Here is a 24,695-nt window from a genome sequence, read left to right as displayed (position 1 = left end):
TAACAATGAAATTTTAGCTACAACCAACACCGCGAGAAACAATACTGAAGGAAGGAAGCCCGGTATATTACTTTGAACTGTTTAAATATAAAATAGATTCTTATCTTTTTTTTTTTTGAAGATTTGTTTTACACTCAACAACACTTAGTAAAGGACATAGCACACTTATCAACCCGGAAATGAATCGTAAGTTAACCGTATCAACTCGAGGCGGTATGTAACTCTATACAGCAACGCACACTTTTCCACACCGCAACGTAAACTACTCGCCTCGCAGTTGACAAGGCGATGACAGCTCGCAAAAGGCGATACGGTGTTGAACCTTTCCGAGTTGATAAGTCTGCTATGATCTTAATCCGGTAAAAAAGTATTTATGTTGCATTAGAAAAATAACTAAAAATCTTTTCGTCATAAAATAACAAAAACAAAACACTTACCTCTCCTCAAAAATGGCCGAGCTCATGAAGCTATCATCAATCAGACTGGAATCCTCCACAGCGCTTCTGTCAAATCTGTCATTGGTCCTGTCAAACTCGTCGTAGTGGCTCGGCTGGATCTGACAGGTCTCGTCGAAGGACCGGGCCTGTTCGGACCGGTACTTCTGGTCCCAGAGTTTCTTGGTCTCATCCTGGACCCGCCTTTTGAGTTCTGATATCTTCTCACGTTCGTTTTCTATTACTTGGCAGCCTGTGGAAAAAAATGGGATGAGCTAACTTCATGAAACTTACAGGTCAAACTAAAAATGCCGACCATGACATATGACGTCAAAAGCCTGGTGTCAGACTCAATGAGCCGCGTCTTATAGTTCCAAAATACTGGACTGTCCTGTCGATGACATTGACAGTGGGGCGCCACCGTCAATACCCGATCGCTGGTTCAGATTTTTGCCATGTTGGAAACCATATAGTTGAACGATGGTAGCGCCCCCCTGTCATTGAGTTTGGTGGGACAGTTCAGCGTGGGTCATCTATACATGGCTCAATCGGACCAATTCACGAAGCACAGATTTCATATCATTTTTTGGACTAGCTTGCAATGTCCAAACCAAACTGAGAATACATACAATATACAAGTGATTTAATACTGTGTTCCCTGTACTGTACTGTATCCCATATGTAAAAATAGAGCTAGAAACTTCGAGTAAATAAATAAGGTGGAAATAAAGTGATATTATTTTGAAATATGAATGTTACAGCGCGGTTTCATAAGAGTAACCATTTCGGGTTGCCGTTTTCCCCTAAAGAACACAAGTAACTATGGAGTCAATTTCAAAATAAATTAATTATGCTTGTGTTACGAGTGGGTTCGCCACAATCGGCGAGATAACGAATCGGCTTTCCGACACCTATACCGTTCAGCTATCGTCGCTTCAATATTCTTCCACTCACCTTGTTCTTCCAGCATTTCCATCCTCTTCCTCTCGATCTCCATTAGACTATCCAGTGTCCTCTTCCCAAGCGAATTCATGTCAGTATCGCTTGACAATATCGGGGCGTCCATCGTCACCTTGGAAATCCTATCTATATCATCCTGAGAAGGAATCTTCCCGGAATCAGATATCCTTTGCGCATCCACAGCGGTTTTAATACTAGGTTCATCCCCACAGCTCTTTCTGTGTAGGATTTTGGCAGAATTCGCGTTGTCTATGGACGCTTTACGCATGGTTTCAAATGTCACGTGCCCTTTTTGATTCTGATTCGCCTCTTTTACTTCTTCTGCTGTTTCTTCTTTTAAATCTTCTGTGTAGTTTATTTTGTCCGGAGAAAGCGACTTTGCTTTGATGTATTTGTTATCTGTTAGGATTGGTTTCGGGTTTTTCACGTAGCGGTTTTTGATATTGTTTTCGGTTACGTCATCGTTTTTGACGTGATCCTTGGATTTTTTGCCAAAAGAGTCTTTCTTCATGATCTTCCCTAACGCGGCAAATGTAGGGATTTTCGATGAGGAGTTACTTTTGACAGGTCCAGTATCTTTCTTCTCTTTCTTCTTGGAATGTCTCAAGCTGTTGAACTTGTCGAAATCGGTCTCAATGTTCTCAGTATTGAAGAGCATATTCTCGTTCAAGCTCTGAGACATGATGTCGATTTTCTCCGGTGTCTTTTGTTTCTTCTTACGTTTGAGCGAATCGAAGTTCCTTTCCCAAAATCCTTTCTTCTCCTTCGAAGAAGTGGAAGACTTAGACGGACTTTCGCTGTATCGATTATCGTTATCAATAGGATCGATGTCACCAATCACTCGCCTTTCGATTTCTACGAACATCGACTGCGACATCTGATCTATCGAGTTGAACTTATCCTTCATTTGTTTAGTGTGATCTTCGGATATCTTTGTTATATCAATTTCGTCGCTGTCCGAACTTTGCGGGGAATACCCGAACTCGCCGGATTTGGTTCGCGTTTGGTCCGTGTAAAACGCGCTATCTGGCGATTGGGTTCGTTCGATGTCGTTTAGCTTCGCCACGATTGGTTTGAGTTCTTTCTCTATGGTCTGCACTTTGCCCGTCAGTTCTTCGACGCGGTTGAGCAGTTTTAAGTACTCCGCCCGTAGGACTTTGGTCTCGTCTAAAGCTGAAGTGAGGTTATTGTTCGCTTCCGACTTCAAGTTAAGTATTCGAGATTTCTGTGCTTCGATCTTCTTGGTCAGGACTATGATTTCGTTCTGGATGTCTTCTCTGTTCGCCAATCTGTGAAACATTAATATTGTTAGAAGAATAAATTATTTAATAAAGGAGTAGGGTTTTTACATTTGCTGAATTCATCGCTTAAAATCAGTGTTTTTATCAATATCACGTCTATACCTGCTCAAAAATACAATTTAGAATGAACCTTTTCTATTGTTTTAGGTACTTTTCTGATGATATTTACTATCAGACATTTAACCGTACTCCAAATGATCCAGTTGCCCTGCAAAAACCGTACTTATTCTATTTAATTAAAGTACTACTTACAATTCAGACTCCTCCTCCAAATGCTGGAACTCCAGGTCCTCAGATATTTTGGTCTCGTTGTCTAAGATATCTTGCGCGTTTTGAAGCTCTTCCAAAGTCGCTGTGTTGTCTTTCATGTCTTTCTCCAGCCTATACATAAATATACAGTTTAGATAAAAACAGAATATATATACACTCGACATCAAATAAATCGCACCTCCCGCGACAAGCATTTTCAAACGTATGCATCCCCACTTCCTACCAATATTGGCACTATTTAAAAGTCTAGTTCTAAACTTCATTTCATTAAAGGAAAGGTTTCTTCCAAAGTCGCTGTGTTGTCTTTCATGTCTTTCTCCAGCCTATACATAAATATACAGTTTAGATAAAAACAGAATATATATACACTCGACATCAAATAAATCGCACCTCCCGCGACAAGCATTTTCAAACGTATGCATCCCCACTTCCTACCAATATTGGCACTATTTAAAAGTCTAGTTCTAAACTTCATTTCATTAAAGGAAAGGTTTTTACCCCAAAAATGCGTCTTTAGAAGGATCCAGAGTCACTTCTTCAAAAAATAGGTAGTTATACTTGAGCCACCTTTTATGGCTATAAAACTGTTAAGTTGGGATTAATCGCTATCCATCTGTTAAAGAGGACACGTGCGATCATTATTTGGTTTTATATCCATACAATTTGGTCTAATTGATCCCAGAGGTGAGCCCAAAGTGAGGTCTTTTTTCAAGTCACATTATGGTATATGTTAATCGTTTATTAAGAAATTAAATGTGTTTTTCTTTAAGGATATTTATTAAGCTTTCAAATAACACCAATATTGTTTGGGCACCATGATTATGTCAGGAGAAAATCTTCAAAGTTCGCGTCGCGGAAGGTGCGGTTTATTTGATGTTGAGTGTATATGGTGCTACAGATCGTTTCATCCACTCGGACGCGCCCCACCAATGTTTGGTCTCGGTCGCGCGGGTGCGGGGAGTTTGATCCGAGCAATCCGTAAGGCATTATTGTAGTGTGCGTGTGCACTCATGGATGATTTAGCGTGTACCGATAACACTCAAACATTAGCGGAAGAATGGTGGGGCGCGTCTTCGTGGATGAAACGATCTATACTTTACAACCCAATCGAGGTTACTACACACCTCGCTCCCTCCCGCTCCCCCTCACACCTCCCCGTCCGTACCAGAGCGTCGATGTGACGTCACGGCTGTTAGGTGCGCAGTTAACACAACCGGGTTGTATATTAATTTACGAGTACAAGAAAATTATTCGAATAGCGACACCACACAACACGAAATGGACAATCACAATGAGAATCTACTTCATAACATTTTGATTCAGTACCTTTGATTTATCCTATTAGGACTGCTATAAATATATAAATTAGTTTAAGATAGGTTTAGAATCATAAATGAAAAAATCCTATACATTCAACACTAAGGAAGTTAGAAAACAATACATGAATGTTTATAAGGTATTCAATATTTCTTTTTGTTTTTGAATGACTTAAGATTTCGACTTTTAGAGTAAGCGCACACCGTTGATTTTTCGTCGGCCGATAGTTTAGTCGGGCAGTTGATCAGTATGGGCATGTATGGGAGTGCGCACACTACGCCGATTCGATTTGGCCGATTCTTCATACAAATGAAAATCGGGCACAACTATCGGCCAACTAAAAATCAACGGTGTGCGTCTACTCTTATAAGGCAGAGCAAATATAGTTCTCAACATATTTTCAACCTTATTCCCTTGCCTTAAGGTCCACAAATTAAACAGACATATAAAAATAACTTACCTTTCAACCTTCATAGTAGCGATCTCCACCCGATCTCGCATCTCGTTCTGACGCGCCTCTTGCTTCTCTTTCAGTTGCCGTATTTCTTCTTCTATCCTCTTCGCACTCTCAGCCAGTTCTATTTTCTTCTTCTGTTCTATATTTAAGATGGCGATTTCGGAGTCGTATTCGCCTTTGATCAGTGCCTTTTCCATTTCAAGCTGTAAATAAATTGTTGGTATTATTACAGTGATAAGAAAATTTTAATAGATGGTGGAACACTATAAATGACTAGCTTTTGCCCGCGGCTTCACCCGCGTGAACTATGGTTGTCACAGATCGTGATAATTTATAGCCTATAATATGTTATTCAGGGTTATAAACAATAACACTGTAAAGTTTCATCAAAATCCGTTCAGTAGTTTTTGCGTGAAAGAGTAACAAACATCCAAACTTTCGCTTTTATAATATTAGTAGGACAAAATACATAAATTATATACATCAACATGGATTTTACTATGGGATTGGGGACCTGTCACAACCTATAAAAAACTCATTTGTTTTTGCAAACAGGCATTTAAAAATGCCTATAAATGGCTTTTGTATGCTTATAAAATATTAGTTAGAAAGGTAATTTTTAAAACTTACCTCTCTCAAAATATCATCCTCTTGCGCCCTAATCTCAGTCATCTTGCATTTGATTTCATGGATTTCAGCCACCAATTTCCTTCTTTCATCTTTCAAACTATCGTACTTGGTCTTCAGATCATCCGTATTATCGTCCACGACCGCACTGTCTATAGAATCAGCTTCTACGTCGACCTTTTTGATAGTTTCAGTGATATGCTTCATTAGTTTCTCTTGTTTGTTCTGTTTTAAGTCTTTTTCGAATTCTTCTAACTCCGGGATATCAGCCATTAATTCCTTTTTGACGTCATCAAAGCTCAGATTCTTCGTCAGAACTATCTCAGGCTCTTTAGGCCAATCCTTTTTTACTTCTTCGTCTTTATCTGTGATGATTTTAGAATATCTAAACTCAATATCATTAGTTACATCTGAATCATCGATCATTGGGATTTCTTCTTCTAAACTAAGTTGCTTTTCTATTCCTTCACACTTATTTCTTCTTGTTACTTCAGTGTGGTCATTTGGACTATTTTCATTACTTTTGACTTCATTTTGAGTTGGACTCTTTTGACTGTCACTAGGAGAACTACTTTGACCGAATTCAGGAATTTTCGAATTATCTTTAGGAGGCGGCGTTGGGAATATAAAATATTGTGGTGAAGGTAGAATTTTGTGAGCGAAAGTCGTCTTTATCCGCGTCCTGGGACTTTGGGTGTTAGGCGATTTTGGCTTGAGATTCCCATACACATTGTTCCTGTAATACACGTTTTCGTAAGGACTGCCTATCGGGGAGGACATATTGGGTATTCTATCGGTGCTTTGGTTGTATTTCCTAATCATAATGGGACTAGATAGTTCGTTGGGGTCATCGAACACTGGGATTCCGATTTCGTCCATCCTCCCTACGTTTTCGTAGTTGCTTTGGTTTCTGATCGTCACTTCTGGGGTGGTTTGTTCGGGGGATTGGGAGAGGTCGAAGTTCTCGTAGCTTGATAGGTTCCTCTGGATTGGGAGGGATTTGCTAATGGAATTGTTGCGGTTTTGACTAGTATCGAACCTGAAATGAGAGAGAAATAGACGTGGATAAATAAATAGTTTTAATACATGATATTTGAAAATTAAATAAGGATTGACTGTTTGAATAGATTTCTGAGAAGGTTGCTTGACTTACATCTTTCTTGGTCAATAAACAGAAATGTTTCTTACGCAAAAATCGATATTAAGCTCAAATTACTATTTATGATTATTAAAACATAGGTATAAATTAGGCTCAAAATATAACTCCAACTGTTTAACCATTGCCTTGAGGGTTAATCACCTTAGTTTTCTTTAGTCCTACTCTTTGACACGCATCTTGATAAGGATGCTATAGTTCTTGCAACACGAAGGCGAGTGAGCTTTACTTGTGCGTACGTGTACATGCACATAACGGTAGTGTAATGTCTATTAAAACTTGAAAAAGAGCGTTTGCGATCCACCACAGATTCGTGAATTGCAACAACTATAATCTGAGAAGTTGTTCGGAAATGGAATGATGATGATGTTAGTGATGATGATAATGATAAATCCACTTACTTATAGTACCCGTCGCTGGTTTGCACGAAGTTAGGGTTATTCAGGGCTCCACTCCGAGGCAGTGAGCCGTTGGTTATTATCTTGTTGTGCGACCGCTTCTCTGTCGGTGTGATGGGGATACCTGTAAATAGCAACATACTTAGCTATTGAACTGAGATACATTTAGGCTGGATTGCACCATCTTATTTTAATTTTGACAAACGTCAAAAATCTGTCAAACTCCATACAAAAAACACCGGTTATCGTCATAGTAACGGTCAAAGTTAGGTGGTGCAACTCAGCCTAAATTTCTAATTTGTGTCGCATGTCAACAACAATCTTGAAGCGACTATAGCCCAAGGGTGTCGATATCGAGATTCGAGGAACGTGGGTTCGAACCCTACCGCCACTGAACTATTGTGATGAACCCACTCGTACCACAAACATATTTTAGCTTACCACAAGGGGTTGAACGACTATAAAAATTGTAGGTTGCAAGCTAGCGAGAGGAGGAGACAGTTAACTAATGGCGAAAATACTAATTAGTGGTTAAATATAAACAAAGCACAAATAAATGAATTACGTTTAATATTGGACCAAGAGTCAATGTAGGTAATATCGAGCCTTTACCGCCAAATTATCGTAAGCGACACTTTTGTCAAAAAACCGTTTTTTATCGAAACTAGTATTTCAAACCGTAACGGACCCATCCCTGTTGGTGTTTCCCGCCAAAAAAAACCGTTACAAAGTTATAGCAAGTGCTAAAATTATCGTGAATACACATTTTTTCTAAAACTTAACGTAAGCGACACACGCATTTTGTCGCAAGCGACCGCACTTGTTATCGCAAGCAACATTAGCGCTTCACTGTGGGTGTTTATTGATGCAATTAGAGATTGCAATCGAATATTCGAATTTTTAATTTCAAATTAGTATTCGAATAGTAAATTAACATGTATTCGAATATTACAAAAATAAACAGAAAAGAAAGAAAAAAGACAACTTAGTGTTTGCAAATGCAGTCGGAAGCATAAAAAAAAACTAGTCATTGATGCTTCCAGTAGGTATAATTTGATCTCATTATTCCTAACGATTACTATGAATAAATATTTTTTGATTATTATGTGGATATTTCATTTAAAAACCTTTTAAAATGCCTATTTTTTAACTATTATAATTTCTTGGACATAGTAACTTTGATAGGTAATGTTATCGTAAACGCCCGAATATCTAAAGACTGTGACAGCAAAAATATTGTATGCGCCATAAATGGTATAAATACTCATTATTTTTGTTTTATTTTCAGTCATGTATTTAAATCTCTAAAAATCATTAACGTATGTCATTTTTCTTGTTATTAGCACACTTCTGATTAAAGATAATTAAAAAAAACCTTCTCATGTAAAATTTGGTTTTTGTCGGTTGCGCTAAAATGGCGGTAAAGGCTCGATATTTGTTGTTATTGTAATCCATTATGTATGCAAGCCAAATATCCAGTGTTTCTTGTAAATACGGAATTTTTGAGTGAACACATTCCCTAAGGTAGCTAAAAAATCTATATTTAACACTTTACCTGACGCGATCTGCCTCTCGTACTCAGCGCACATATTCAGTATTTCCTCGAGGCGTGCTGTCTCGGCTTCCTTCTGCTCTTCTTCCTTCACTCTGTCCTGGTACGCCTAGAAAGGGAATAGTGTATTCTTAACGCAATTGTCATACGGTCTTGCACACTAGGACACTTTGGCTGCAAAATCGAACGTATTAGAACTAGGTATGTAAGGTCCAGTGGTAAGCTTTATGTACAGAAGACGTCCATACGTCTATATAAACAATTGAAGTCTAGACTTGTTTACATATTATTTGTTGACACTTAGCTTAATCAAAGTATACAAAGCTAATAATAGAATTTAACTAGGCTACGGTCACAGTTCATTGTCCTTTAATAAAATAACGTAGAATAGGCTGTCAAAATTTAGAAAAGTCTTTGTTATGTAAGAGTTACCTTATTTAAAGGCTGCTTCACAAAAAATTAAGTAAATGAATGCATTGCAATTAGAAAAAGAATATTTAAAAGTACCTATGTCTAATTCATTTACAGATAAGTACAGATTACTTGCTATCCTACACAGGCTACACTAAATCGCAAAATGTATTTAATTATTGATCATTTAGATTAATTAACACAGTTATCAGTCTTTTACACATTTCATTAATCCACATGATAAAATAAATAGAAGTAACAATGTCTTGATTTAAAGTTAGTGTAAAAAATATTGAGCAAAGATAAAACGTGACAGAATTAAACTTACCATACCACAAAAGAGCTTATCAATTTTCTTAATAATGCTGTTGTATATTTCATTTCTAATATACAATTGATTATATTGACTGTATTTAATATCATTTCCTACCACAAAAACGTTGCTATTTTCAATAGAAGCAAGCTTATTTAATTTAGGATCTTTATTTTTATCAGTGGCAACACCATCCGTGATTTTTGAAATGTCTTTCCTCAAATCTTCATAGGATTGTTTTATTTGTTTTTCTAGTCTAATAATTTTTCCATCCACACTATTTTCATGGTCTCTCGTTTCTTTTATGTAGTGGTTGGTTAAAATTGTGTTTATCGTACGAAATATTTTAATATCATTTCGCAGTTTGTGCACTACGTCTAATTTTTCGTTCACATTGTTCGTTAGGTCGATAATTTTCTCGTAGTCTTTTCGCTGATTGTCTATATCAATTGAGGCCTTCAACTGTTTTAACGCTAGTGTATTTTTCTTCAGATTTGCAACGAAGAGTTTAAGCAGATCTTTATTTGATAGTTCTTTTTTTGGACTTGTCTTTTTACACATTTTTTGCACTGTCAACAATCGATGTTTTCAAAACACAACACTCATTATTATACTAGTGCTGTCTTCACAAAAACCAAACGTAGACTGCCGTTTCGTTTTCCTAAACGAAAGTTGTAATGGATATTTTTGACACTGGTTCAGGTATTATGTTACAATAACAAAGAATTTGATTTCGATACACTTGACTGATCATTTGATAGCTTTATTCAGTTCAAATCTAACATAATTTTGAATTAGCGAGTGATTTTGTTCGTTGTGAAGCCACTTTTGTATTAACATTAATTGGTTTTGCTTTTTTCACCTTCACATTGTAAGAATTATTTTTAATTGCATTTCAAAGGTCACTTCTAGTTGTAAATTGTTTAATACTTTTTACTAAGTTTTCAAGTTAGTTAATCACGTTTAACTTTTGAACTTTTTTCACTAGCACTTTTTTTGTTTCAACGCTATCATTTGTTTTACGAAGTACACTTTAAAATAACTCGGCAATTAATTTTGGTCTGATAATCTCGGCCTTGTAAGGTTGAATGTAATCACATCTGCAATGTTATCAATACGTCACAATCACGATAACTGATAACGGTATTGTTTCCTCAACTAAACTACACGTGTGTTTGGTTTGTTCGTTTGTTTTTATTATCAGTTTAATTAAAAGTTGTATAAGTAGGAGGAACATTAACTATTCAGAGAACCTAAAAGAAGAGAACTGACCTAAAACAGAAAGAAGAAAGGCAGAGCTAATAAATAAGAATGATAGATACTTTTTTAATAGAAACCACGCAGTTATGAAACTTGAACAATTTTACTTAACGACCTACAAAGCGATTTGGTCCTTCGAGCCGGATATGTCGTGTCGATAAGACGATGTTACAAGAGAAAGATAGAGCAAGTATTTCCGTGTCAAATAAAGATTTTCTATTTCTATAAGAGTACTTTAAGATTCATTAAAGTACCTCCTTTTTGAAGTCGGTTAAAAAAGTAACGAAACCAGGAATATAAGCAATAGTTTTGCAAAACATGTTTCTATTATCACATTTTAGTGTTTGACAAAGTCTATCTATATTCTATAGAGATAACAATGTATTCGGAGGCTTAGACCTACAAATAATTGTTTTAATTGTCGCGGCGTAGTAAGTCAGTGTGTTATGAACTGAGATACATGGAATTGGTTAGGATAAAGGTATTTCACATTTATGCCAGCCGCGGGACGATGATAAGTCAATAGATTTTGAGCCTTATATTAAAGTAATAAAGTTGATATTTTATTGAGACATACGTATTTGCGTATTGATCTGCTGTTGGTATCCCTACATCTTGTTCAATGAAATGGAAAATGTCTGACTACATAGAAGAAGTTATAAATGTTGCTTTAACTTTTACCAATTATGATTAGTAGCCAATTTATTTTGAACTTTATTTCGTTTGGTATACGATTCCAAACCTAGAAAAAATCTGAATTTTTCTCTATATCGTGGTTATTAGTAAACATACCTCGTTTTAATTGATAGTATATTAAGGCTGAGTTGCACCACCTTACTTTAACTATAACAAACGTCGAAAATCTGTCAAACTCCATACAAAAAACACCGGTTTTCGTGTTAAAATTAGGTGGTGCAACTCAGCCTTAAGATTATAATTCCATATAGATTTGGTTACATACCTTGATCCTCTTATTTTCGGCCTCCAAATTTCTGTCATAGTTATGGAAGTTCGCATACACCGGTGAGTACTGAGGATTCCTGTCAAACGCCGGTGATGGCAGCGTCAAAGTCTTCGTGAGATTCACATTCCTATCGCCAATCCTTCCATATGCTTCATTTCTAGACTGTTCTGTATCACTTCTCGCAGTTTCGACGTTGTTCTTGCAAGTTTCAACATTGTTCTTGCCAGTTTCGACATTATTCTTGCCAGTTTCGACATTATTCTTGCAAGTTTCAATGTTATTCTTGCCGTTGTCCACATTATTCTTGCAAGTTTCAAAATTATTCTTGTCGCTTTCTTGCTTCGCGTTTATTCTACCGTAAATATGATCGTTTTTCACTTGATCATTGTTGACTTTTTTTGGTAATCTATGATCGTTTCTTGTACTGTCATCGAAATTTCTTACAATATCGTCTATTTTTGTTTTATTCCTAATAGCTACGTTGGCGTATGAGCAGTTTTTGGGGTCTACTGAATTATTTTCGTTTAGTAATATAACTTTTTGATCTTGTTTTGTTTTATTCATGTAATTAGGCACTGTTTTGCCCCCTAAGACATCTTTTGCAGGGGTGTTGACTGTAAGAGAGTTTGAACTGAATACTTTAGGAGATATTTCGTTTTCATTTGAAGTGTAAAACTGGCTTCTTCCAATACTCTTTTGCTGTTTCGCGTAATACTCGAATTTTGACACTTTGGCCATGATACTAGAGACTTTGGGCCTGGATTCTTGGTCTGAATTGGAATCTGATTGGTCTAGGTCTTTATAGGGTTTCCTAGGTGCTACAGGCGGCTTTTTTCTAGACATTTCTTTGAGGGTCATGTCTAGTTCTTGGTCTAGCTGCGATAGGACGGTGTCGGCGTAGACTTTCTGCATATAGGTGTTCTGGTAACATTGGTTGGTCGGTTCTGAATGGTGATTCGCGTAAGCTGAAATAAAACGTTAAGGTTATAAGCATTTGTTACTGATAAAATATTGTTATAAGTATGTATTGTTTAAAAGATGCGAAAGTGTAACATGGTGGCCATCATTTGATTAGGTGAGATGTCTGAAAAAATTATAATAATATTCCGACCCGGTCAACTACTCAAGGAATGCTAGTAAGATTTAATATACAGGGTGGAATCGATCTCACTCGATTATTTCTAAACTATACAAGATATTGAAAAACTGGTTACTGATCCTGAAAGTGCTATTAAAAGAAAATAATAATAGTACATTCATAACAGGAATAAAAGAGCTATTAACTACGAAATGCTATTACACCATAAAAGAATATCTAGACGATAAAATTAATTAACGATGTACCTAACTAAACTATAACTTTCTATCTATAAAAAGAAGCCTCCTCTCCTTAGATTTTAAGTTTGCAGCGCCCAACAGGGTCCTTAATGATCTCCAAATATATGTAACACCTAAATGTACTTAAGGAAGCAATAAACATATTGAGTATTGAGTTTACAGAATAAACTCAATCTATCCGAAAATTCAGTGTTTCCAGCTGGGACTTGGCAGCTCTGGTGAGCTTCCATACTTACAGTTCTTATTATCTTTATATCCAGCAGTGGACTGGCTTTAAATAGGCTGATGATGATGACCTTAAACCTAAGCTTTACCAGGCACACACTCGCTTGGCTGAAACTGCAGAGGCGCCATGGAGAGGTGGCCAGAAGGCAGCACACTTCATCAGCTTGGCCTCCTCCGGGTGCTCGAAGACATGGTAAATAACGAAATAGAAGCCTATGTCCAGTCACAGGCCTGTTAAAAAGGCGCGTAGACGCTTATCCAGTGGTTTTCTAAAGGATGATGATGATGACCTTACTCTTAAAGGTAGTTTTACCTGGCACACACTCGCTTGGTTCGAACTGTGATGTGACAAGCTGAAGACAGGGTAAAACCGCGTAAACGCCTATATCCAGTGGACTGCTATAGGCTGTTGAGCAAGAGTTTACTCCTAACTGCTATAAGCTGTTGAAAAAGACCGTATTCTTAGTGTTGTTTTACCTGGCACACACTCGCTTGGCTGAAACTGCAGAGGCGCCATGGAGAGGTGGCCAGAAGGGAGCACAGACATCTTCAGCTTGGCCTCCTCCGGGTGGTTGAAGCTGGTCCGAAGACAGGGTAAATGACGAAATAGAAGCCAATGTCCAGGACTGTTAGAATGACGCGTAAACGCTTATGTCCAGTGGTCTTCTAAAGGATGATGATGATGACCTTACTCTTAAAGGTAGTTTTACCTGGCACATACTCGCTTGGCTGGGACTGTGATGTGACAAGCTGAAGACAGGGTAAAACCGCGTAAACGCCTATATCCAGTGGACTGCTATAGGCTGTTGAGCAAGAGCTTACTCCTAACTGCTATAAGCTGTTGAAAAAGACCGTATTCTTAATGTTGTTTTACCTGGCACACAGTCGCTTGGCTGAAACTGCAGAGGCGCCATGGAGAGGTGGCCAGAAGGCAGCACAGACTTCTTCAGCTTGGCCTCCTCCGGGTGGTTGAAGCTGGTCCGAAGACATGGTAAATAACGAAATAGAAGCCTATGTCCAGGACTGTTAGAATGACGCGTAGACGCTTATCCGGTAGTCTTCTAAAGGATGATGATGATGACCTTACTCTTAAAAGTAGTTTTACCTGGCACACACTCGCTTGGTTCGAACTGTGATGTGACAAGCTGAAGACAGTGTAAAACCGCGAAAACGCCTATATCCAGCGGACTGGTATAGGCTGTTAAGTAAGAGCTTACTCCTAACTGCTAAACTGCTATATGCTGTGTTCTCAGTGTTGTTTTACCTGGCACACAGTCGCTTGGCTGAAACTGTAAAGGCGCCATGGAGAGGTGGCCAGAAGGCAGCACAGACTTCATCAGCTTGGCCTCCTCTGGGTGGTTGAAACGGAGGTAGTTGGAGCGGCCGATGGTTAACATGCTACCTGTGGAGGTAAGAATGATGGGTAAGTAAGGAACATATCAAGACAGTTTAGACTGGACGGTTGATATAACAATTTATTTATTTATGCGAAAGAAACCTTAATCTCAAAGAGTGTATTATTATAGGCTCCTCTGGGCATCGTCAGATGTGACATACCTTCTGACATCATACAGCAGATGACTAACATTGGGAGGGCCTGGACCCCCCACACTAGAACACTTGATCATTGTGAGAGCTTTGTGTAATTAACCTTGAGATAGCCTGGACACAGACGCTGGAAGACTCGACTATGGAAGAGCCTGATGAGCTAGATGATAATCCTTGGAATAGCCTGGCCTGGATACATGCTAGAAGACTAACCATAAGGGATCCTGAATACAGACGCTAGAAGAACCTTTAGAGAGCCTGGACACTGACGCTAGAAGAACCTTGGGAGAGCCTGGACACAGGCGCTTAAAGAATAACCTTGGAAAAGCCTGGATCAAACTGCTAGAAGACTGACCTTGGGAGAGCCTGGACTCACACGCTAGATGACAGTCCTTGGAAGAACCTGGCCTGGATATACTATAGGAGACTAAGCTTGTGGGAGCTTGGACAGGGACTCTGGAAGACTAAACTTGCGAGAGCCGGGTCGGCTTGTCCTGAACCCACACGCTAGAAGACTGATCTTGAGAAATCCTGGACACAGAACGCTAGAAGACTACCTTTGCAAGAGTTTTGATTATACAGGAGGGCACAGCGTCATCATGCCACGCTAGTTGAAGTCTGGCTTCACACAGTCGAAGATTGACCTTGAGGGAGCCTGAGAAGCTTGGACACACAGAACAGAAGACTTACTGACCTTGCGAGAGCCTGGTGGGCTTGTCGACAGGTAGACCGTCGAGCATGGTGCTTTCACTCACTGGGTATAGCGTGACCACACCATGCGAGTTCTCCACGCGGCAGTGCACACGCCCGTGCCCAGGACATAGATGTCGCATGTAAGAGCCTGAACACACACGCTAGAAGAACCTTTAGAGAGCCTGGATACAGACCCTAAAAGAACCTTTGGAGAGCCTGGATACAGGCTCTAGAAGAGTAACCTTGCAACAGCTTAGAGCCCCGCTCGAAGAATGATCTTGGGAGTGCCTGGACTTACACACTTGTCTTTGGAAGAGCCTGGCCTAGATTCACGCCAGAAGACCACGAGAGTCTGGATTTACACGCTAGAAGCCTGACGTTGAGAGATAGCCTGGACAATGCACGCACAGCAGAAGCTTTTGAGAACACTGGCATTGCTAGAACAGAAACAAGCGGCATAAGACTAATCTTGCTAGAGCCTTCAAGACCAGAATTGAGAGGACCGATGTAAATCTATGCATGTAAGCATGAAGATTGACCTTGGAAAAGCCTGGATGTCCAGGCTTTTCCACTAGAAGTTTGCACATATGAGGCAGGATACTAACCTTGCGAGAGCCTGGTGGGCTTGTCGACAGGCAGACCGTCGAGCATGGTGCTCCCGCTCACTGGGTATAGAGTGACCACACCATGCCAGTTATCCACGCGGCAGTGCACGTTGGATACGCCCGTGCCCAGGACATAGATGTCTAATAGCCTGGATACAATACAAACCCTAGAAGAATAACCTAACAAAAGCCTGAACTCATACGCTAGAAGACTGACTATGGGAGAGCCTGGATTCACACGCTAGCCGACAGTCCTTGGAAGAGCCTGGCTAGGATACATGCTAGAAGACTAAGCTTGAGGGATCCTGGATACAGACGCTAGAAGACTGATGTTGCAAGAGTCGGGTTGGCTTAGACCATCAAGCAAGACTGACCTTGGGAGAGTCTGGTGGGCTTTTCCTGGACCCACACGATAGAAGACTAATCTTAAAACAGTCTTAGAAACACGTGGCATAAGACTACCCTTAAATAACAGTCAGCTTGTCCTGGACTCACACACTATAAGACAAACCTTGGGGGAACCTGGACATAATAATATACACTAGGAGCCTGGACACAAAGGACAGAAGACTTACTGACCTTGCGAGAGCCTGGTGGGCTTGTCGACAGGCAGACCGTCGAGCATGGTGCTTCCACTCACTGGGTATAGCGTGACCACACCATGCGAGTTCTCCACGCGGCAGTGCACGTTGGACACGCCCGTGCCCAGGACGTAGATGTCGCATGTGAGAGCCTGAACACATACGCTAGAAGAACCATTAAAGAGCCTGGATACAGACCCTAGAGGAACCTTTGGAGAGCCTGGATACCGGCTCTAGAAGAGTAACCTTGCTTAGAGCCCCGCTTGAAGAAAGCTCTTGGGAGTGCCTGGACTCACACACTTGTCTTTGGAAGAGCCTGGCCTAGATACACGCTAGAATACAAACCTTGGGGGAGTCTGGATTTACACGCCAGAAGCCTGACCTTGAGAGAGAGCCTAGACAGTGGACACACAGCAGAAGCTTTTGAGAACACTGGCATTGCTAGAACAGAAACAAGCGGCATAAGACTAACCTTGCGAGAGCCTTCAAGACTAGAATTGAGAGGAACGATGTAAATCTATGCATGTAAGCATGAAGATTGACCTTGGAAAAGCCTGGATGTCCAGGCTTTTCCACTAGAAGTTTGCACATATGAGGCAGGATACTAACCTTGCGAGAGCCTTGTGGGCTTATCGACAGGTAGACCATCGAGCATGGTGCTCCCGCTCACAGGGTATAGCGTGACCACACCATGCGAGTTCTCCACGCGGCAGTGCACGTTTGACACGCCCATGCCCAGGACATAGATGTCGCATGTGAGAGCCTGAACACATACGCTAGAAGAACCATTAAAGAGCCTGGATACAGACCCTAGAAGAATCTTTGGAGAGCCTGGATACAAGCTCTAGAAGAGTAAACTTGCAAAAGCTTAGAGGCCCGCTTGAAGACTGACCTTGAAAAATCCTGGATAGAGAACGCTAAAAGAATAGCCTTGTTAAAGCCTAGACACAGACGCCAGAAGACTAACCATGCGAGAGCCTTATACAGGAGGCTACAGCGTCACCACGCCGTTCTAGTTCTCCAACCCTAGCCTGAAGTCTTCACACAGTCGAAGATTGACCTTGAGGGAGCCTTAGAAGCTTGAACACACAGAACAGAAGACTTACTAACCTTGCGAGAGCCTGGTGGGCTTGTCGACAGGCAGACCGTCGAGCATGGTGCTCCCGCTCACTGAGTATAGAGTGAACACACCATGCGAGTTCTCCACGCGGCAGTGCACTTTGGACACGCCCGTGCCCAGGATATAGATGTCGCATGTGAGAGCCTGAACACATACGCTAGAAGAACCATTAAAGAGCCTGGATACAGACCCTAGAAGAACCTTTGGAGAGCCTGGATACAGGCTCTAGAAGAGTAACCTTGCAAAAGTTTAGAGCCCCGCTCGAAGAATGATCTTGGGAGTGCCTGGACTCACACACTTGTCTTTGGAAGAGCCTGGCCTAGATCCACGCTAGAGGACCACGAGAGTCTGGATCTACATGCTAGAAGCCTGACCTTGAGAGTGAGCCTGGACAGTGGACACACAGCAGAAGCTTTTGAGAACACTGGCATTGCTAGAACAGAAACAAGCGGCATAAGACTAACCTTGCGAGAGCCTTCAAGACTAGAATTGAGAGGGCCGATGTAAATCTATGCATGTAAGCATGAAGATTGATCTTGGAAAAGCCTAGGTATCCAGATTTTTCCACTGGAAGCTTGCACATACGAGGCAGGATACTAACCTTGCGAGAGCCTGGTGGGCTTGTCCACAGGCAGACCGTCGAGCATGGTGCTTCCACTCACTGGGCATAGAGTGACCACACCATGCGAGTTCTCCACGCGGCAGTGCACGTTGGACACGCCCGTACTCAGGACATACTCGTAGATGTCTAGTAGCCTGGATACAAACCCTAGAAGAATAACCTAAGAAAAACCTGAACGCATACGCTAGAAGACTGACTATGGGAGAGCCTGGACTCACACGCTAGATGACAGTTCCTTGGAAGAGCCTGGCTAGGATACATGCTAGAAGACTAAGCTTGAGGGATCCTGGATACAGACGCTAGAAGACTGATGTTGCAAGAGTCGGGTTGGCTTAGAGCATCAAGCAAGACTGACCTTGGGAGAGTCTGGTGGGCTTTTCCTGGACCCACACGGTAGAAGACTAATCTTAAAACAGTTTTAGAAACACGTGGCATAAGACTACCCTTAAATAACAGAGTCAGCTTGTCCTGGACTCACACACTATAAGACAAACCTTGGGGGAACCTGGACATGTACACTAAAAGGACAGAAGTCTAACTAACCTTGCGAGAGCCTGGTGGGCTTGTCGACCAGGACGTAGATGTCGCATGTGAGAGCCTGAACACATACGCTAGAAGAACCATTAAAGAGCCTGGATACAGACCCTAGAAGAACCTTTGGAGAGCCTGGATACAAGCTCTAGAAGAGTAAACTTGCAAAAGCTTAGAGGCCCGCTTGAAGACTGACCTTGAAAAATCCTGGATAGAGAACGCTAAAAGAATAGCCTTGTTAAAGCCTAGACACAGACGCCAGAAGACTAACCATGCGAGAGCCTTATACAGGAGGCTACAGCGTCACCACGCCGTTCTAGTTCTCCAACCCTAGCCTGAAGTCTTCACACAGTCGAAGATTGACCTTGAGGGAGCCTGAGAAGCTTGGACACACAGAACAGAAGACTTACTGACCTTGCGAGAGCCTGGTGGGCTTGTCGACAGGCAGACCGTCGAGCATGGTGCTTCCACTCACAGGGTACAGCGTGACCACACCATGCGAGTTCTCCACGCGGCAGTGCACGTTTGACACGCCCGTGCCCAGGACGTAGATGTCGCATGTGAGAGCCTGAACACATACGCTAGAAGAACCATTAAAGAGCCTGGATACAGACCCTAGAAGAACCTTTGGAGAGCCTGGATACAAGCTCTAGAAGAGTAACCTTGCAAAAGCTTAGAGCCCCGCTCGAAGACTGATCTTGGGAGTGCCTGGACTCACACACTTGTCTTTGGAAGAGCCTGGCCTAGATCCACGCTAGAGGACCACGAGAGTCTGGATTTACATGCTAGAAGCCTGACCTTGACAGTGGACACACAGCAGAAGCTTTTGAGAACACTGGCATTGCTAGAACAGAAACAAGCGGCATAAGACTAACCTTGCGAGAGCCTTCAATACTAGCATTGAGAGGACCGATGTAAATCTATGCATGTAAGCATGAAGATTGACCATGGAAAAGCCTGGATGTCCAGGCTTTCCACTAGAAGTTTGCACACGGATGCTAGAAGACTAAACTTGCGAGAGCCGGGTCGGCTTGTCCTAGACCCACACGCTAGAAGACTGATCTTGAGAAATCCTGGACACAGAACGCTAGAAGACTACCTTTGCGAGAGTTTTGATAATACAGGAGGGCACAGCGTCATCATGCCACGCTAGTTGAAGTCTGTCTTCACACAGTCGAAGATTGACCTTGAGGGAGCCTGAGAAGCTTGGACACACAGAACAGAAGACTTACTGACCTTGCGAGAGCCTGGTGGGCTTGTCGACAGGCAGACCGTCGAGCATGGTGCTTCCACTCACAGGGTATAGCGTGACCACACCATGCGAGTTCTCTACGCGGCAGTGCACGTTTGACACGCCCGTGCCCAGGACGTAGATGTCGCATGTCGGGTCCGAGCCGATGGTCACGCGGCCTGGAAGGTGAAGATTGTGGGTGAGTGACGTTTATATGTATTGCACATTAATAAAATAGCATTTTTACTCAAATTAGCATTTAATTAACTAAGAGGCGCACAGTTATTCCAAAGACTAATCCTTTCCCGGGATTGTCTAGAAGAAGTCGTTTCCTAACGCCTAAATGTTGTATTTCTTTTGGTTTTATGTAGTTCAATACAGTATCCTATCTAGCATAATATCTATCTATGATGACCTTTTTAAAGGCACTCTTGGTCTATGTCCTGCCTGCCGGGCTAGAATATGCACCGTGACAAAATCTTATCGCGTAAAATCGATAAAATGACGCGATAAAACTAAAAATTTATCGCGGCGCGCATCCTCGGCCTAATGAACGAGATAGTTAAGGATTTATCCAAAGATTTTTGTGTAGGCCTTAGAGTAAATAAATACAACAGTAAAACAATGATGGTGGGAATGGGACATTCCTCTTCGGACGGGGAGAGCCTCATGTCTTTAATCCACAGTTTTTTCGTGATTTTCTGACATTAATTATACCAAACTATGTTCAGCAGTGGACGTCCTATGGCTGAGATGATGATGATGAATTATACAATCGAATTGAAAACCTCCTTTTGTTGAAGATACCGCTCTCAGCTCACATGGTGTCCCACTTGAGTTGAGACTTTAATAGAGGGTTATAACAGTAAAGAAACTTACCCTGTTTGATGGGGTGCAGGGTAACCGCCGTGCTCAGCCGGCCCGTGCCCAGGCTCACCAGGTGAGGAGTGTTGGTTGCCACCCTGGAATCACAATAAAGGTTTGGTCAGACACGTGTTCTAAGGTCATGGTCGGAGTGTTGGTTGCAACCCCGGAATCACAATAAAGCTTTAATCAGACAGTGTTCTAAGAGGCCATGGTCAGTGAGATGCCAAATAAAGTCCGGTCGCCGAGCACGTAGAATTTCGTCAATGACCCCAAGCCACCCATCCACATCCTTATCGCTTGCAGCGCGACAGCAATATAATAATAACACACGAGCCATAAGGATGGGTAGCTTGGGGTCATTGGACGAAATTCTTCGTGCTCGGCGACCGGACTACAGCAAGGAGCGCCTGTTGCCCTGGACAGCCACTTGTTATAAAGAGGTGGTGAATGTGGTGATTAGTATGCTCGCAAATAGTAAGGGTATGCTATCTGCTATCCATAAATTGCAAACTTTAACGGACAACTTATAAACATAGATACGAACAGTACAAGTTAAATAAAAGCTTGAAATACGTCTAGATAGACAGTAAGTAATCCTAAAGCATGTGACAGTTACGTTTTGTGGTTACTTCCAAGGGGCACCGAAAAACAATGAGGATCTGCCCTTATCAAGGACTAGGTCCAACCCTAGTTCTGTTGTAATATGAATTGAAATATTCTAGACAAAAATACTTTAGTCATTGAACTATTTTAGTTTGTTTTGTCTTGATCTATCGAGCGTGGATAGAACCACCTTCCGCATTTCCTGTACCGTAAGATTTATCTTATTTTATTCAATGACTTTTATCATTCATCTCCACTCCTTTTCAATTATGAAAATATCTTCAACATAAAAACTGTTACATTGCAGTCGCTATAAATTTTCCACCACATCTGTCTGTTTTATTTTTATTTCACAGTCACACATTGAATCTTAGTTTTGTTTGGTTCACACAAGTTTTTTCAGGATGCGCTAGGCGCCAAGCTGGTGTTGGTTAGGAAGGATATCACACATTGCTGTAACCAATAAAAAAAAACTGGTTCTTTTTATAACTTTTGCCCTTTCCTATTACTTTGTTTCTTACGAGTTATGCATGTGATATTACTAATATTATAAATGCGAAAGTTTGGATGTCTGGATGTTTGTTACTCTTTACAGTATTATTGTTTATAACCCAGAATAACATATAGGCTATAATTTATGACGATCTGTGGCAGACTAAATTTCACGCGGGTGAAGCCGCGGGCAAAAGCTAGTGTACTATAAATATATAGATTACCCCATTAATTTTCTTCCCTAAGCAGTGATAGGGTTAAACTATTATGGATTAACTAGAAGGTATTTGTAAAAACTGTAACTTTCGTGACTTTTCATATTAGACCTCGAAGGAGACTGTGAAAGATCACATGAAGAAGTTCCTCAATTATTGGAAGATAATATCAACTTAGTTAAACCGGTGCAGCACGTGCGCACCTTTGCACAGGAAACGTCTATTTCTGGTGGCGTTTACTTTTGCCGTTATTGCATTTCCTTTTCGTTCAGGTGGGTTTAAAGTAAAAAGACATAATTATGGGGAAAAGAAGGATATTCACAAATGTAGTGACTTAATTTCGTTCATATTTTATAATGTTGGGAAAAAAATAGGAGGTAATGTATGTGTTTTATCCCGAGACGCGCTTTAGTTTCTATGATAGACCTAAAAATTAAGTCGCGGGCGGACGAAAGGTAGTCTAATTTACTCTACAGGATGACCCAAAATTAGCACGACACCAGAGGCCCTAATACGCATCGAACAAATCTATCAAAATAACTAATATCAGTCATATTTCAAAACTCATTTGTTGCATAAGACATAAATTAACTATTGAATGTATGAATTATTGGACTAATGTATTAAAATATGGATAAAATGTATGAATAAAACGACTTTCTTTCAGCTGTCAAAGTGAAGAAGTGATTTTATTTTGTTTAGAAGAAAAAGTAATAAAAAGTATAAAAACTCCTTGTTGGTTTCCAACATAGTCTCGCGCGCGATATGCAACACGCACTAGAATTAAAGCTATTTGTATTAAGTAAACAATGAATAAAAACTTATGATTAAACTGACTGAACTTGCAATTACTCTTAAAATACAATTATGAAAGATAACATTTGCAGATGTAGTAAATCAAAACAATCATGAAATATGTAGACCGGTCTATGTAACATTACATTCTCGAATCGTATGCGATCTAACACATCATAAACAATTAACAGAAACACAAAACACTTGTCGTTTATCGAAAATAATTGAATACTTAATAAAATTATTATTATAATGAAATTAATAGTAATTAAAACAAAAGTTTCCGCACTTGTATAAAATAAAAATATTGACATTTATGGACGGATCAAGTCACCATCAAGTTTGACCCATTGTATGAAAAGCCTTTGTATTATAATATGTATGAAGACCTGGCATGACGACTAAGGCCTGATTACAAAAAGAAGTTTGACTACATGAGTCTACAGTCTTGACGACATGAGGCATTTTTGTCATATTTTGCCTTTGTGTATATTTAGTGGGAAACAAAACCTTTGAATTATTATTTGAATGAGTATGTACAGATTCACATGAATGATTATTTACAGTGTTGGATGCATGCAATGAATTAATATGTACAGGTTTTAATTGTAGAAATGAGCTATTATGTATTAAAGAATTATGCGAATTCTCTTTGCATAAGGAACATGTAAAATTGTATCTACATTTTTGTGCATGCTTATTTAAACATATTTTACATAAATTGTAATTATTTACATATGAAAGCCTTTCTGAATTAGTCATCAATAAAAAAGTAGGGCATTTGTACAATTTGTGATAGTCATTTTTACACAATAAACAAGGAATCATTCTTGATTTTGCATTATTACACTTTGGATTAGGTTTTGTATTACATGTTGGAATATGAAAAGACATCGACGAAGGTCTTTCTGTACGGCTCGTGTCACAAGCCGAGCTAGCCTCGAGCGAGATAGCACGTCTCTCTAGAAAACTCAGCAGCGACTCCATACTGGGCATGCTACGAACGTCCTGCTCTGCATTAAACAATCTTACAGTCAGTGAATCTAATTTCTTCATTATGATGCAAACCAATATGGAGTCCCAGCTATCAACGGGTTCATCATAGCTACGTAGCGCGCTCATTTGCTGCGAAATCTGTGACACTAAGGAACGAATGGCCTGGGCAGTGCCACGCGTAATACTAGGCAGATCTAAAAGAGCACTAATATGCGTTTTAATCATTAGTCCCTTAGTGTCGTATCTCCTATTTAACAAAGCAATAGCATCATCGTACGACTGGTTTATGAGAGGCAGATTATTTACAAGATTCAAAGCCTCGCCCTTTAAATAGCCCTTTAAATAATATAATTTTTGTACATTGGATAACTTACAGTTTTTGCCTATTAATGCCATAAAAAGCTCCATGAATGGCTTGTATGTACAGACGTTGTTACCGTCAAACGATTGGATTTCTATCGGAGGCAGCCTCGTGGTCTCGAACAGCGGCGTCGAAGCGTCCACGGCACTCGCAAACCCCAGCGGCGAAGCACTGCTGCGGCGGTCCAGAAGAGCGTCGATCCGGGAAAGGACATCGTAATAGCGGTCCTCGAACTCCTCTTCACCGTCCAACACCTCCTGGCCTTGCAGAATGGCCTCGTCCGCCAGCTGGTGGTAGCGCGCGAACGCTTCTTCTATTGCTTTCCTTCTGTTCGTCAACTCGAAAACACTCGGGTCCGTCTTCTTGTTCAAAAAGGTAACACATCGTGTTATAGCGGCCTTGCACTGCCCTTGTAAAAGCTTGGTTTTTTGGTTAGTGTCACCACAAACCTG

At 40.6% G+C, this 24,695-nt stretch overlaps 1 protein-coding gene across 1 annotated transcript in view; it reads right to left on the bottom strand.

The window, feature by feature from the left end:
* Positions 1–433: 433 nt before the first annotated feature.
* Positions 434–24,695, bottom strand: part of LOC114366388 (uncharacterized) — a 50,045-nt gene continuing 25,783 nt past the window's right edge. The window contains exons 2-12 of the mRNA XM_028323252.1: positions 20,794–20,876; positions 19,920–20,093; positions 14,248–14,385; positions 11,418–12,385; positions 8,476–8,581; positions 6,924–7,044; positions 5,370–6,405; positions 4,743–4,942; positions 2,948–3,076; positions 1,389–2,683; positions 434–687 (exon numbers count right to left, since the gene is read on the bottom strand). Of these exons, the coding sequence (XP_028179053.1) occupies positions 434–687; positions 1,389–2,683; positions 2,948–3,076; positions 4,743–4,942; positions 5,370–6,405; positions 6,924–7,044; positions 8,476–8,581; positions 11,418–12,385; positions 14,248–14,385; positions 19,920–20,093; positions 20,794–20,876 (4,504 nt within the window). The remainder of the gene's footprint in view (positions 688–1,388; positions 2,684–2,947; positions 3,077–4,742; positions 4,943–5,369; positions 6,406–6,923; positions 7,045–8,475; positions 8,582–11,417; positions 12,386–14,247; positions 14,386–19,919; positions 20,094–20,793; positions 20,877–24,695) is intronic.

Source organism: Ostrinia furnacalis, unplaced genomic scaffold (genome assembly GCF_004193835.3).
Source record: "Ostrinia furnacalis isolate ACB-3 unplaced genomic scaffold, ASM419383v2 OfSCF0631, whole genome shotgun sequence".
NCBI classification, from domain to species: Eukaryota; Metazoa; Arthropoda; class Insecta; order Lepidoptera; family Crambidae; genus Ostrinia; species Ostrinia furnacalis.
Note: the sequence above shows the minus strand (reverse complement) of the source record. Positions and strands in the feature narration are given on the sequence as shown.